The sequence below is a fragment of the Bos indicus x Bos taurus genome, chromosome 14, assembly GCF_003369695.1.
Source record: "Bos indicus x Bos taurus breed Angus x Brahman F1 hybrid chromosome 14, Bos_hybrid_MaternalHap_v2.0, whole genome shotgun sequence".
NCBI lineage: Eukaryota > Metazoa > Chordata > Mammalia > Artiodactyla > Bovidae > Bos > Bos indicus x Bos taurus.
Genome location: NC_040089.1, coordinates 65,146,209 through 65,163,370, shown reverse-complemented (window position 1 = coordinate 65,163,370; position 17,162 = coordinate 65,146,209). Strand labels below are relative to the sequence as shown.

At 35.5% G+C, this 17,162-nt stretch overlaps 1 protein-coding gene across 11 annotated transcripts in view; it reads left to right on the top strand.

The window, feature by feature from the left end:
• Positions 1-17,162, top strand: part of VPS13B (vacuolar protein sorting 13 homolog B) — an 806,600-nt gene that overhangs the window by 394,434 nt on the left and 395,004 nt on the right. For all 11 annotated transcript variants that reach the window (XR_003514498.1, XM_027561445.1, XM_027561448.1 and 8 more), the window contains one exon: positions 4,526-4,746. Coding sequence is in view for 10 of the 11 variants with exons in the window: in XM_027561445.1 (XP_027417246.1) it covers positions 4,526-4,746 (221 nt within the window). In the remaining variant the exon portion in view is untranslated. The remainder of the gene's footprint in view (positions 1-4,525; positions 4,747-17,162) is intronic.

Genomic DNA, 17,162 nt, shown 5'->3' with positions numbered 1-17,162 from the left:
AATCAAAAAATGGGCCAAAGATCTAAATAGACATTTCTCCAAAGAAGACATACAGATGGCTAACAAACACATGAAAAGATGCTCAACATCACTCATTATCAGAGAAATGCAAATCAACTGTCTTTAAATCAATTTAATGCTAAGTGGTTTGGGGAAAAAGTGTCAGCAGTTTTGGCTTATTTACGTTTGTAGAAAACAGTGTATCTGTTTCCAAATTGTTAACCTTTGCAATTAGCAATAAGATATTCCTGATTCCACTAATCATATATGAAATAAAAGTCTACCTGAGTGGTACTGTATTGTTGGACATGGGGAAAGACATAAGGAGTAGAGGAAGGCACTTTTGTTTTTGTTTCTAAAGATACTTGATGAAGATTATGAGAAGAAAGAAAACAGAGAGAGTGTCTCTAATATTAACCAACTTTCTTCATTTTCCATATTGATGTTTATAAGGTTATTTACCTAGGCACAAAGTATATACACTTTTTCCTGTAGGAAAGTACAGTATCTTTAGAAAGGGAAAGACTGATTCTCTTTCCAGAATATCGATCCCTGCCCACCAATATTGAAGATTGTAAATTACATGTATATAATCAGGTCTATATAAATAGTCACTGTTCAGTGACCCCAACATTGATAATAAGATTGTCAAAATGTACATATATAGGTTTTTGTTTTTATTTTTGTTTTGCTCTAGATAGTGCTTTCTTTTGTTATCCAAATCGGTCCTTTATTTTACGCTTTGTGTTGTGCAAAACCAGCAATGTGTGATACTGTGTAAGGAAATCCATACCATGTAATTTTTATAATTTCACTTAGTTTTAAGTTACTATTATCTAATCAAGTTCCCCTTCCCAATTGTTGACATGTATCACATAGTCTCACATTGAATTTATTTATTAATTTTGTCCTAAAGCTTTGTCATATTCACTCTCTTTTACATTTTTTTGTACAAAGTAGTTCAGTATTTGATTATCATTTTTCTGAGAATTAATTTATCACTAATCTTTTCTCTGTTGATAATATAGACGTTTTACAAATTCACACAGAAATGGAATTGTCAGCCTTTTTTCTTCTTCTTGTTTTTTAGACAATTGTTAGACATTTTCTGAATTCTTCCAGCAATAAATAATTTTTCTGAAATAATCTTGAAGGTCTCAGAATAGTACATGGTCCTGGTCTGTCATGGTCTGTCATATTTTAACAACTCCTCATACAGTATATTGCCAATGTTGTAAATAGATGAGGTGGTTTTATTTATTTATTTATTTTTATTGTGTGTGTGTGTTTAAAAGGAATAGTTGTGCAATAATGATGTGTTATGTTTTGGTTATTTTTTCACAGTGATTAATTGTGGGGATGTTTGTCATTACACATTAAGATCTCATCTTCTAGGTAAAATGTGCTTTTTAAAATAGATTATCTGCTTGCTAAATAAATGAATGTAAAGTATTATGTTAAAAGGTTCTGTTTAAGACTTAGAAAATGGTATACCAAATTTCAACTTATGGTCTGATTCCAAAGAAGAAGCAGACACATATCTAAGGTAGTACCAGTGTCATTTGGAATTCTTTTTTTCAATTTCATGAATTTAAGTGTGGTGTTTTTTAATCCAACATAATCATCATTTAGCATTTCTTGGATAACATAAAATTTGAAAGACTTTATATAGCTCTCTACCAGTTTTAAAATATGTAGCTTGAAATAATTCCAAAATATTTTAAGACAATTTGGCAAAGCCTTTATTTTGTAAATAGCATGGAAACTTGTGTAGATTTTTAAACAATTTCAGAATTAGTTACAGATGATTTAAAGTTGGTCATTCTTCTTGAGGGCAAAATATTTTAAGTCTTATGACAGGCAGAGTACCACAGTGCTAACCACATATTATTATGCAGTTTTCATCGTTTCCAAATTATTGTGGACTGTTGTGTAGCTACAATTATATTATTATTCGAGTCTCAACTTGAAAGTTTCCAGGTTTAATAGTATTAGCTTCTTGCTTAAGACATTTTGAATGTTCAAACCTACGAGAATCTATCTTGTAGTACCCCTTCAATATCACCATTCACTATTCAAATGCGTATTTATAATTTTAATATATATATCTTGAACATGATCTACTTAGTTATTCACTTAATCTTTTCTTTTTCCTTACCAAAAAAATAATATGAACCTAAAAGTACAGTATGATCCTAGTTTCAACTCAGTTGAAACTAGGCCAGTTTCATGGCTCAGTACTCATGGCCAACACTATAAGGGAGAAAAAAAGGAAATAGAATAATAGTAATAGTGTATATTCCTGGGAGTAGCAAGATGGAAGGTGAATTATGACTGGTTTTGACTTTTTTTCCTTTATATATTTTCTAAGTTATTTTCAGTGAGGTACTAGTACCTCTCTGATTAGAAGATAAATATTTTTAATTTGTTTTGAAACAATCCAGATTCTTGAAGTCTGTATTATCCTATCTCTGTTGACAAGTCTTGTTTGACTATGCTAAAGCCTTTGACTGTGTGGATCACAACAAACTGTGGAGAATTCTTAAAGAGATGGGAATACCAGCCCACCTTACCTATCTCCTGAGAAACCTGTATGCAGGTCAAGAAGCAGCAGTTAGAACCAGACATGGAACAACAGACAAGTTCAAAATTGGGAAAGAAGTACATCAAGGCTATATACTGTCACCCTGCTTATTTAACTTATATACAGAGTACATCATGGGAAATGCCAGGTTGGATGAAGCACAAGCTGTAATCTAGATTGCCAGGAGAAATATCAACAGCCTCAGATAGGCACATGATTCTACCTAAATGGCAGAAAGTGAAGAGGAACTAAAGATCCCTTGATGAGAATAAAAGAGGAGAGTGAAAAAGCTGACTTAAAACTCAGCTTTCAAAAAACTAAGATCATGACATCTTGTCACATCACTTCATGTCAAATAGGGGAAAATGTGGAAACAGTGACAGACTATTTTTTTGGGCCCCAGTATCACGGCGAATGGTGACTGCAGGACTGCAGCAATGAAATTAAAAGACTCTTACTCCTTGGAAGGAAAGCTATGACTAAAAGCAGAGACATCATTTTGCCGACAAACATCCGTATAGTCAAAGCTGTGGTTTTTTCAGTAGTCATGTACAGATGTGAAAGTTGGAGCATAAAGAAGGCTGAGTGCCAAAGAATTGATGCTTTCGAGCTGTGGTACTGGAGAAGACTCTTTGAGTTCCTCCAACAGCAAGGAGATCAAAACAGTCAATCCTGAAAAAAATCAATCCTGAATATTCATTGGAAGGACTGATGATGAAACTGAAACTCTAATACTTTGGCCACCTGATGCCAACTGACTCAATGGAAAAATACCCTGATTATGGGAAAGATTGAGAGCAGGAGCAGAAGCAGGCAATAGAGGATGAGATGGTTAAATAGCCTCACTGACTCGATGGACATGAGTTTCAGCAAGCTCTAGGAGATGGTGAAGGATAGAGGAGCCTGGAAGGCTACAGTTCATAGGGTCACAAAGAGTTTGACAACTTGGCAACTCAACAACAACAACATACTAAGAAGCGCTAGTAGTTTTTCAGAGTCAAAAAGACAAGTCATATGAACATATTTTCCATCAAATTGGCATCATAGTATTCAGTGTATATAAATGTTCTAATACAAGTACACTTTTAAATTCTATTTCATGAAGCATTTTACTGGTAGCCACAATTGTAAAAAAGATGGCTTATCTCATTAATTTATACTGACAGTTCTTTTCTCTGATAAATTTATAAAAGAAAAAAGTTTAAAACAACAAAATTTTGCTCTTAACCTTGAAATGTATGAATACTTATTTTTTAAATCAAATATGTGTGTGTGTGTGTATGTATATATCCTTTTATACGTATGTAAGGGTATCCAACTGAAGATGTGGATATGCATCCTGAGTTTTAACCTGCAGAGATTTCTGATTAAGTAGGTCTGAAGTAGAAACCAGGAGTCTGTATTTTATATTAGCATCTGCATGATTCTGATGCAGAAATTCCAACAGACCATAGTAAATTATTTATTTTTCATTATTCTGCAGTCAGATCATGGGCCACATTTAGTCCATTTTCTTAATTTAACACATTTTTTATGGTCTCCAAGGTACATACATCCCACAAGTTGCACTGTGCAACCCACTAGTAAACCAGTGAGGGAATACAAAGTTAGAACTTGTGTTTACATTTTTATCTCATTCCTTAATTTCTATTTTTTCTTTTATAATGTACCTTAATTATTGATATAGTAGTATGTATAATACAAATATTAAGAAGTAACCCTTCTATAGCCTGTGAACTATTTAACATGTTGGTCTATGATACAATGTATGTTTTTTTATGATGCCATATTAAGTGTTTTCTATTTCAAATATTGATAGTAGACAGTATTTGATAATATTTGATAGTAGATAATATCGATAGTAGACATCTTAATATCAAATGACAGTTAACTATATTTTTGTATGTCTGCCTCCCTAACCCCTTTTGTCCCTATTATCAGGTGATGCTTTTCCTTGGACAATCAGCTTGCATCATTTCAGCATATATACCCTTTTTGGAAAACAAGTGACACTTTGCCTAGTGGAACCCATGGGTTGTACCTCTACACTAGCTGTTACATCCCAAAAATTGCTTGCTACAGGACCTGATATGAGGCATTCATTTGTTGTCTGTCTGCATGTTGACCTAGAGTCACTTGAGATAAAATGCTCAAACCCCCAGGTAGGTACATTTGATTTATGAAAGGAAATTTAAAATAACGTGATTTAAGAACAATTGTTACCCATTTTGTTGAAGGGTTTCTTTCTGTTAAGTGTCCTAAATTATTTTTAACAAGGCCATCAAGATCAGAATGGTTAGATTAAGTATTGCTTTGAAGTTCTCTCAAGTTTTGTAATTTAAACTCTTCTGAAAATGTAATGGTGGCAGCATAAATGCATTTTTTGGCTGATGGAATGAAATCAGTTGCAGATGTAAGGTTTTTAAACAGTGAAGAACTACTTTACTGTCAGATTGGAAGAGTCTGTTGAAGTGATCACATGTAATTTCTAATCAGATTCTCACTCAGAACTTCGTTTGCTCAACATGTAGTATTTTTATTTTAAATCACTGTTGACTGTTTAAAAAAGGCATTTGTTAATCATTTAACATTCCAGTTGGAATAGACCAAACATGTATATTTGACAGTTTTATAATTTAGTATGAGCTCAGGTCTCCTGGGTTTGTACAAATTATTAATTGCATACAATTTAATACTTGTTTCTTTGACCCCAAGCAAACTCTAATATAATTTCCACTCAGATTGTCAATGTTGAATAGTATTTGAAGTTATATTTTTAAAACAATGCTTTAAAATTTTTATTGGATTTGACAGATCAATGTTGATAAATCTTTGTTTATCCCAGCATTAGTAGTTACAAGCCAGTTTTAAAAGTGTCTTTCTTTTAAATTAATTAATTAGTTTTTTTTAAACTTTACAATATTCTGTTGGTTTTGCCATACATTGACATGAATCTGCCATGGGTGTACATGTGTTCCCCATCCTGAACCCCCCTCCCACCTCTCTCCCCATCTCATCCCTCTGGGTCATCAAAAAAATATAAGTGTCTTTTAAAGTGGGTTCAAATATTATTCTGTATTTTATAGAGCCTCATTACTGATACCATTCTCCTCCTTTCTCCTCTTCTCTTTGCCTCACTCCACATACTATATATTAAACAGTTTGGCTTAATTTTTATATATATTTGTGCATTTTGACAAAATCAGACCTGCTAATATCTTGGTGATGGCCTTATAAAAATGCATATAGTTAGAATTATGATAAAGCAGATATATTAAACTAATAGCTTATCCAATATTACAAAAGTAATTTCTTTTATAATCAGGGAGGCCTGGCATGCTGCAATTCATGGGGTCGCAAAGAGTAGGACACAACTGAGCAACTGAACTGAATAAATCTTTGAACATTAGTAAATATACCAGTTTAATAGCCATTTGCCATTCTATTATGACCCATAGTGGAATAAAAGAGAATAATTATGAAATGACTTACCCTCTCAAATTATTCTTTGAATGCTGCTTCTGATGGTTCTTGAAACTCATTTCCTAGCAGAAGAAAAACTGTTCTTGGTTGAGTTTTGTCCCCCATAAAATATATGTTGAATTGCTAACATCTAGTATCTCATTGTGTGACCTTATCTGTTAATTGGATAGAGATAATCAAGTTAAGGCAGAAGTAAATGGAGAAGGAAATGGCAACCCACTCCAGTATTCTTGCCTGGAGAATCCCAGGGACGGGGGAGCCTCGTGGGCTTCTGTCTATGGGGTCGCACAGAGTCGGACATAACTGAAGCGACTCAGCAGCAGCAATCAAGTTAAAATGAAGTCCTTAGGGTGAGCCCTCATACACTGTTGATATCCTTATAAAAGGGAAAATTAGATAAACAGAGGAAGTTGATGTGAAGATACAGAGGGAGAGTGCCTTGTGAATGGAGACAAAGATTGGACTGATCCAGCTGAAAGCCAAAGAACAGCAGAATTGTTGGCTACAATCAAAAAAATAAGAGGCATGAAGGAGTCTTCTGAGTCCCAGATCATGGCCCTGCTGATACCTTGTATAGGGACTCTCTATTATCTCCAGAACCATGAAACTATAAATTTCTGTTGTTTTAAGCCACTCACTTTCTGACACTTTCATATTCCGGCTCTAGCAAGCAGATTGTAGAGAGACAGGTTCACTTTTGTTAGATCCTTTATCACAGAAGGTGTTAAATGGGGGAAAATAGATTTAGTTTAGTTCTACCATAGTAACAGAAGCCCACCTTGGCCTATCTATCCTATTAATTATTTCAGTATACTCCAGGGGAAAAAAGCAAAAACTAACAATATAAATTGATGTTTCTAATTTGTTTTTTAAATAATTGAATTGCAAAAAGGACTTAAAAACAGCTATCAAAATTTTCTTAATGAGGTGTAAAGGAAAGGATACTGAAAGAAAAAGTTAAGAATTCATAATGGAGAAGTAAAGTATAAAAACAAATCGGATTTGAGAATTGAAAATACAATATATGAAAAAAAATACTGTCTAAGGTTACAGGTGGTCTGCATGTGACAGAAGAGTCACTGAACTTGAACATAGAGCATAGAAAGTATTGAATTTGAAAAACAGAAAAAAAGGATACTTTAAAAAAGATCAAAGCTTAGTGGCTGTGGGACAAAACGTTCAAATATATATGTAATTGGAATTCCAGAAGGTAAGGAGAAAAAGCTGGAGCCAGAAAAATATTAACAAATAATTGTCCAAAATTTCAGAAAGAGGTAGGCTTTTACGTATTCAGGAAGTTCACTTAGTCTCAAGTTTATCTTTGAGAATAAACTCAAAGGAAAACCTGTTTGGAGACATTGTGATTAAAATACTGAAACAAGAAAGACAAACTTTTAAAAAAACCTTGAAAGCAGCTATAAGAAGATACATATATACACTTTAACAATGATTTGAATGACTGCGTATTTCTCATTTTAAATGATAGACAACAGAAGACATTGGAATTATACATTTAAAATGCTTACAGAGAAGCACTCTCAAGCCAGTGTGTGTGTCCACAGAAACAAAAGTGAAATAAAGACACTGTGCTGCTGTTGCTGCTGCTAAGTCTCTTCAGTCGTGTCCGACTCTGTGCGACCCCATAAACAGCAGCCCACCGGGCTCCCCCGTCCCTGGGATTCTCCAGGCAAGAACACTGGAGTGGGATGCCATTTCCTTCTCCAATGCATGAAAGTGAAAAGTGAAAGTGAAGTCGCTCAGTCATGTCCAACTCTTAGCGACCCCATGGACTGCAGCCCACCAGGCTCCTCCGTCCATGGGGATTTCCAGGCAAGAATACTGGAGTAGGGTGCCATCGCCTTCTCCGAAAGACATTGTAGATGAGGGAAAACTAAGAAAATTTGCTACCAGCAGCTCTGCTTTATAAGAAATACTGAAGGAAGTTCTATATGTTAAAAGGGAATGATACTAGATGAAAACTTGAATCTTTAGAAATAAAGAAAACCACCAGAAATAATAAATAGCTTAATAAATCTTTCTTAAAAGCTGCTTTAAAAAAATATGTATGACTGTTGAAAGCAAATGTATAACACTGACTGCTAGAGCTTTCAATGTATATAGATATAATATACAAGAAAATTTCATCATTAAGGGAACCTATAGTGGTTTTTAAATTTCTAAATATTTCATGAAGTGTTACAGTGTAACTTTAGATTGTGAAAGTTTTTATGTATATATTTTAGTTTCTTAGTGAAGTGAAAGTCCCTCAGTTGTGTCCAGGTCTTTGCCACCCCATGGACTATATACAGTCCATGGAGTTCTCAAGGCCAGAATACTGGAGTGGGTAGCCTTTCCCTTCTGCAGGGGCTCTTCCCAACTCATGGATCAAACCCAGGTCTCCCACAGTGCGGGTGGATTCTTTACCAGCTGAGCCTAAAATAAAGTAAAAATACAAAGAGATACAGACAAACACCAATAGATAAAATGAAATACTAAAAAAAATTCAAATAATCTAAAGAAAGGAAAACATGATAACAGAGTTACATAACACAGGGTGGAAATAGAAAACAAAAAAATAAAATTACAGGGCTGAACCCAGTTTAACAAGTATTACGTTAAAGGTTATGATCTTAACTGGTGGAGTGTTAGACCAGGATTCAGCAGATTAAGGCCTGTAGGCAAATTAGACTACACCCACAGTTTTACGTATTGTCCAAGAATGCCATCATACTGTGCGTGCATACTAAGTTGCTTCAGTGGTGTCTGACTCTTTGCGACCCTTTGGATCATAGCCCACCAGGCTCCTTTGTGCATGGGATTCTCCACACCAGAACTACTAAAGTGGGTTGCCATGCCCTCCTCCAGGGCATCTTCTGGATCCAGGGATCGAACCCAAGTCTCTTACATCTTCTGCATTGGCAGGTGGGACCACTACAGCCACAGAATGAAGTAACAGCAAGGGAGAACACTATGGCTTAAGAAGTATAGAATGTTTACTATTTGGCCATTTACAGAAAATTTGCTGATCCCTGGTCTAGCTGCTCCTAATAGAGTAGTGATAAAGCAGCGCTCTACTATACATTGCATAATAGGGAAACACTTGAAATATTAAGAAACAATATAAATACATGTATAGGAAAATGTACAAACAGTATTAAGAAAGATGGATTTGTTTATTTTAAGATCAAATAAAATAAACATAAAGGAATGTTCTCAGAGATAAAGGAAATGAAAGAAAAATGGACAGAATTAAAGGAAAAATAGGTAATTCTATTTAGTCATATTAGGAAATTATCCCATCTCTCTCAGTGATTGTTAAAGAATTAGATGAAAAAAAATAATTGGAGATATAGAAGATATGAAAAATACTTGTGAACCCACTTTCATCTAATTAACATTTATAGAACACTATTCAACAACCATGGAATGCATATTATTTTCATATATGCATGGTCTCATTGTATGAAGAGAATTAAAATCAGTATATTAACCATAGTCGAATTATATTAGATATCAATAATTAGGAAAACTATAAATATCTGGACATTAAACAATAACTCATAAAGGAAAGTGAGAAACCACAGTTCAGTTCAGTCACTCAGTCGTGTCCGACTCTGCGACCCCATGAATTGCAGCACGCCAGGCCTCCCTGCCCATCACCAACTCCCGGAGTTCACTCAAACTCATGTCCATTGAGTTGGTGAAACCACATGTCATACGTAATTGCAAAATATTGAATTGTTTTCCACTAAGATCAAGAAAAACACAGGATGCCTTCTTTCATCACCTCTATGTCATACTGACCATCTTAGCCATTGCAATTAAAAAGAAATAACCAAGCAAAAGAAAGAATAAGACTAGAGATGAAAGAGGTAAAACTCTCCCTTTTTTCATATGATCAAATATGTTACAGAAATTCCCCGAGGAATTAAGAAGCTATTACTAGGACTAATAAACTTATTATGATTGTAGAAGACAAGATTAATGTCTAAAAACCAATTGTATTTTTCTGTACTAGCAGCCAAAAATTGGAAAATGGAATAATGAATCAGTTCCGTTTACATTGATGCCAGTAAACGTACACAAATGAATTTAACAAAACATGTCCAAGATCTCTACCTTGAAAACCACAAAACACTGCTGAGAGAACTTGAACGTCTAACTGGAGAGAGATACCTGTTCATAGATTAGAAGACAACATTGTTAAGATGGCAGCTATCCTGAAATTGACCTAGATATTGGGTATAATCAGGTTTAAAAACATTTTCTCCTTGAAAGTATCATTAAGATAGCAGATATCCAGACATTTGGAAGAAGTATAGCAACACCTTTATCAAACTGTTACCAGAATTTTAAGAAATCCTTTCTAATCGATAACATAAAGATAGGGCAATAAATAAAATAGTATCAGTACACATAATGGGGAAAAGATTAGTATCACACAAGATGTATGACTGGTCAGTAAACACATGAAAAGATGTTTATCATTATTCAACAGGGGAAAATAAAACAAGAAGACATAACACTATACACCTATTAGATTGGCTGAAATTTAAAAGATGAAGTATTGTGAACCAACTAGAGCTCTTTGTGTACTAATGATGGGAATTACATAACAGCTTTGGAAACAACTTGAAAGTTCCGGGGGGGGAGGGTGGGGAAAATTACTATACAACCAACCCAGTCATTCCTTCCTAAGTATTTCTTCAGAGAAACAAAAACATACATGCATACAGAGACTTTTACATTGGTGTATTTAACAGCTTTATTTATATAGCCCCAAACCAAACATCACCCAAATGTTCATTGAAAGTGAAAGTGAAGTCGCTCAGTCGTGTCTTTGCCACCCAATGGACTGTAGTCCACCAGGCTCCTCCGTTCTTGGGATTCTCCAGGCAAAAGTACTGGAGTGGGTTGCCGTTTCCTTCTCCAGGGGATCTTCCCGATCCAGGGATCAAACCCAGGTCTCCTGCACTGCAGGCAGATGCTTTACCCTCTGAGCCACCAGGGAAGACCCTAAACGTTCATTAGTAAGTGAATTAAAGAAATTCTATCCTATCCTATCCATACAATGTAATACCATTCAGCCATAAAAAAGACAAGTTATTGATAAAATGTAAAATTATGGAAGAGTATTACAAGCATTACACTGAGTGAAGGATCCCAGACCTAAAAGTCCTTACTGTATAATTCCACTTATATATAATGTTATGATAATAAACCACTACATTGTGACAGAAAGTAGGTTGATTGTTGCCTGAAGGTAGGGCAGGAATAGGGAAGGAGAAGGGAGTGATAGGAAGGATAGATTATAAAGGGATATGAAGAAACTTTTGGCCGTAATAAGAAAGTTTTTTATTCATAGTTTATATTTAGTAGCAGCTCAGTGAAAGTTGCTCACTCATGTCTGTCTCTTGGCGACCCAATGGACTGTAGTCCATGGTATTCTCCAGGCTAGAATACCGGAGTGGGTAGCTTTTCCCTTCTCCAGGGGATCTTCCCAATCCAGGGATCAAACCCAGGTCTCCCACATTGCAGGCAGATTCTTTATCAGCTGAGCCACAAGGGAAGCCCAGTAGTAACTCAATCCCTACATAATAGACATATATATATATATAGAGAGAGATGGAATCTAGAAAAATAGTAGTGATGAACCTATTTGCAGGGATGGAATGATGACACAGACATAGAGTACACACTTGCGGACACAGCAGGGGAAATGAGGTGGGATGAACTGAGAAAGTAGCGTTGACATATGTACTCCATCATATGTGAAATAGCTAGCTAGTGGGAAGCTGTATAACACAGGGAGCCCAGCCTGATGCTTGGTAATGACCAGGAGAGGTGGGATGGGAGGTAGGAGGGAGGCTCAAGAGGAAGGGGATATATATATTTATATACATAATTTATATATATATATAATTATGACTGATTCATGTTGTATGGCAGAAACCAATACAGCATTGTAAAGCAATTACTCTCCCATTAAAAATTAAAAAAAATAGCTTACTGCTACTTGGAGTTATCTACCAGAGACCTTATATTTTGAAGACTTATTTTAGTATTCATTGTAGCCTTGGAAGGATTATCCTACTCCACATAATCTCATTATCCATAGCTATCCCATCTAAGGATGAATTCTACTCCTGTTAGTGTTTTAGCCTGAGACTATAAAAGACCCTGATGCTGGGAAAGATGGAAGGCAAAAGGAGTAGGGGCCAGTGGAGGATGAGGTAGTTAGATAGCATCACCAGCTCAATGGACATGAATTTGAGCAAACTCTGGGAGATAATGGAGGATGGAGGAGCCTGGCATGCCACAGTCCATGGAGTTCTAAAGAGTCACATACGACTTAGTGACTCAACAACAGCAACTACTATTATTATTAATTTTTTTTCTTTTACTTTGATATATATGAGTATATATATATGTGAGTATATATATATATATGAGTCATATATATACATATATATATATATATATGAGTATATATATCAAAGTAAAAGAAAAAAAAAAATAGTGGGGCTTCCCTGATAGCTCAGTTGGTAAAGTATTTGCCTGCAATGCAGGAGACCCTGGTTCAATTCCTGGGTTGGAAGATCCACTGGAGAAGAGATAGGCTACCGACTCCAGTGTTCTTGGGCTTCCTTGTGGCTCAGCTGGTAAAGAATCCGCCTGCAATGTGGGAGACCTGGGTTTGATCCCTGGGTTGGGAAGACCCCTTGGAGAAGGGAAAGGCTACCCACTCCAGTATTCTGGCCTGGAGAATTCCATGGACTGTATAGTCCATGGGGTCACAATGAGTCAGACACGACTGAATGACTTTCACTTTCACTTCACTTTCACATGGAATAGTATGGTGATTTCTGTGAGTCTTATTAAAGGTAAGACTGTGGCTCAAAACTAGAGCTCTGGAATATCTCCTTTAGATAGTCACCTTGTTTAGAATTAAGCTCATGTTTTATTGTTGTTTAAAGCAGTTCTAAGCCAAGTCATCACATAAATAACTTATTTTTGGCCTGGTATTCCCTTATTATGTCTGCTCTTTTCTTTCTGCATTTCCTCAATCACTTGATATCTAGGGGCTCCTTGCTGCTGCTCCTCAAACACCAAAGACTTTTTTTTTCTTTTGAGAAATAAATGAAGGCTGAAAGAACCTCATACCCTGAGAATCCCTCTGTACCCAAAATGTAATGAATTCTATGAATTTAATTCCACTTTTCTTTCTTGATGAGTCCTAACAAACCAACTTCTGTTAAACTGCTACCAACTGCTATATCCAAAATTGATCACAAGGTTGTTGGGAACTTCAAGTGAGATATTTATGAAAATAACTTTGCAAGTTCTGAATAAATGTATAAATGTCATTTTGTATAAATGTCATTTTGATAGTTTAGATTGACTGATATAAAATTTGAGATCCTGTATGTAAATTATCTTGAATATCCCTGATGGAATGTGGCAGTATTCCTGAAGGGACTGGAAGCTACAAAACTGTACAGCACTTTGAAGAATCAATTACTCAAAGATTTGTTGTTGATTTTTGTAGTTCGGTTGCTAAGTCCTGTCTGACTCTTTTGGTGACCCCATAGCTCTTCTGTCGGTGGAGTTTACCAGGCAAAAATAGTGGAGTGGGTTGCCATTTCCTTCTCCAGGGGATCTTCTGACCCAGGAATCGAACTTGTGTTTCCTGCTTGGCAGGTGGACTCTACCATGGAGCCACTAGGGAAGCCCGATTAAACAGACATCTGCATAATAAATAGATAAGTTAGATAAGGAAGGTTTGGTTGTTTTTTCTTTTCTTTCCAATTTTAATAAGTCTTTGACTTAAAATTTTAAACCACACTATCAAACATGTTTTGAGAGGATAAAGCAATAAAACACTGGTTAATACACTGAACCAATGGTACAAGTTTGAATTTGAGACTACATGTAGTTTTTAAGTATGGAGGAGCCTAGTAGGCTGCAGTCCATGGGGTTGTGAAGAGTCGGACACAACTGAGCAACTTCAGTTTCACTTTTCACTTTCATGCGTTGGAGAAGGATATGGCAACCCACTTCAGTGTTCTTGCCAGGAGAATCCCAGAGATGGCGGACCCTGGTGGGCTACTGTTTCTGGGATCACACAGTCTTTGGGATCGCACAGAGTCGGACACGACTGAAGCGACTTAGCAGCAGCAGCAGCATAGCCTATTACATCTCCATAGCTCTGGAAATTGCTTCATTAGGAATCTATGAAGGCAAACACATTATGTCTAATCGCTGAACGATTTACTTGAAAACTCTTTTCAGAAATGGGCTTCCCTGGTGGCTCAGATAGTAAAGAATCTGGCTGCAGTGCAGGAGACCGGGTCTTGATCCCTGGGTTGGGAAGATCCCCTGGAGAAGGGAATGGCCACCCTCACCAGTAGTCTTGCCTGGAGAATTCCATGGACAGAGGATCCTGGCAGGCTGTAGTAGATGGGGTCACCAAGAGTTGGACACTACTGAGCCATTAACAGTTGCAGTTTTCAGAAATACATATACTAAGGAAATGTAATTTTATTAACAATTATTTATTTTATTATTTTATAAATACTCAAAATCTTTGCAAATACTATTTGATATCCTTGTGTGCCAGATTAACCTAAATTTTAATGGTAAAACATGAGACTCCAAATAAACCCCTTTTTGTGAGTGATTGCTTTAGCCTGTATTCCAGGCTCCCTCTGGATTCTGTCAAAATTACAGATGATGACTTGATTTTTTTCCCCTTTAGCAGTGCATTTAGCAGATATTTATTGAGTGCTACATATAGGCTAGAAATGAGGGGGGAAAGATTAGTAAGATAAACACATGAAGAAGGCCATGCCTATGCACATCATAATCCAACTGTTGAAAGCCACAGATAAAGAACATATCTTGAAGGTATGAGAAAAAGAGAAAAAATGACACATTACATGCAAGAGGACTGAATTTTTATTGTTCGCTTACTTCTCATAGGAAACTGTAGGGATCAAAAGATCAACATCATTAAATTATGAAAAATTTGTATAAAGCCTCTCAACTCAAAATTCTAAATAAAAAATATGTAACATTTATGAATGAAGACAAAATAAAAGCAGTTTTTGTATGAAAGAATCTGTCACCAGTAGAACTACACTGTAAGAAATCCTAAAGGAAATCCTTCATGCTGAAGGGAAATGAAACCAGATGTTTGAGCAACTTTTCAAATGTTTATTGGCCATTGAGTTTGCTCTTTTATAAATTGATAGTTCATTTTGTTTACATTAATTTGTATTTTCCTAATTATTAATGCAGATGGACAGATTTTCATTGTTTATTGGCCACTTAATTTGCTCTTTTATGAGTTATTTCATATCATTTACTTAATTTTTCTGTTAAATTTCTTAGCAGTTTGAAGAGCCTCCTTATATTCTATAAATGCAGACCCTGTAATACTGCTTTAACGTTTATGGCATTTTTGGCCAAAAATCTTTAATCTTTCTTAGTGAAGTATACCTATAAAACTTTTTTGGAGGGGGGTGTCCTGGCTTCTAAAGTGTTGCGGGCCCTAAAATACAAACACGTGTTTGTATTATAATAATACGTGTAAGATCCCTAAAATTTCTTTTACTGTTTTTATTTAAGATTAATGACCCTAAATAAACATCTTTCTTATGAGAGGTTTCTCACTAGCTAATCTGGGGTTTTTTTGTGTGTTTCCCATTTATTTTTTTCTGAAGTACTTCTTATCCTTTTTTGTGCTATGGACTTCTTTGAGAATGTTATAAAAGCCTTTCCCCCAGAACAGTGTATATGTCTACTAAATTTTACATGCGCTGTCAGAAACTTTGTGGACTTTGGATTATAGCCCAGTGTATACGCTTCTTGATTCTATTCAATTCCTCCTTCCATACCATTTTTTAATTTGTTAGAATGACATCAGAAGTGTTTGCAATACACATTAATTAATTTGGTTCATTATTGCTTAGAGCTCTCGAGTATATATACTTTAAAATATAGTGCAATCTCTGTATATAGGGCACACCTAAAACAGATTTATTGTCATGTCTGAATTTGTTGTAGATCCTTGTATCAGCTGCAGAGACCTAAACCTCTGTATAAGTTCTAGAAATTATTCATTGCCAGTCAAAGCCTTGGACACTATAAATATTTAACCTGGTTGAATCAAAGTATTTGTTCATAGGAGTGATTTCCATCAACCTTGACTTTCATCTTAAATATTTTACCAGTTACTCCATTTCCTTTAATGTCTTTAGGAACTCAGTGGTAAAGAATCCACTTGCCAATGCAGGAGATGTGGGTTCGATCCCTTTGTGGGGAATATCTGCTGGAGACAGAAATGACGACCCATTCCAGTATTTTTGCCCAGGAAATCCCATGCACAGAGATTACCTGGCAGGCTACAGTCCATGGGGTTGCAAAAGAGTTGGACATGACTGAAGCGACTAAATTACAGCAGCATAAATACAATAAATTGCACATGCTTAGGTTACCTAATTTGATAACATTTGGCTAGTGTACCCATGAAATCACCTTCACAGTCGAGATAATGCATCATCCTCAAAAGTTTGTTTGTGCCTCTTTGTTATTCTCCCTTTTACTCCTCCCCTAGTTCCAGGTAATCACTGATACTGTTACTGATTAATTTTCATTTGCTTGGATTCTGTATAAATGGAATCATTACAGGTGTGCTCTCTTGCTCTCTCTTGCCTAGCTTCCTTCATTCAGTATTGTGATTTTGAGATTAATCCATGTTTTTGCATGAATCTATAATTTATTTTTTTTATTCCTAAGTATTCTGTTGTACTGTTGGTTAACTTACTAGTTAGCATTTGAGATTTTTTCTAGGTTTAGACTCTTAGAAATAAAACTGCTATGAATAGTTTTTTATAGGTCTTTGTGTGGACATAGATTTTAATTTTTCTTGGGGAAACTTAGGAAATGATTCACACATATGGTAGATATGTCTTTTTCAGAAACTGACAAACTGTATTCTAAATTTTGTTTTTTGTCAGAGTAAATGAGAATTTTAGATACTCTACATCTTTACTGATACTTGGTCTGGTTATACTTTTTAATTTCAGATGTC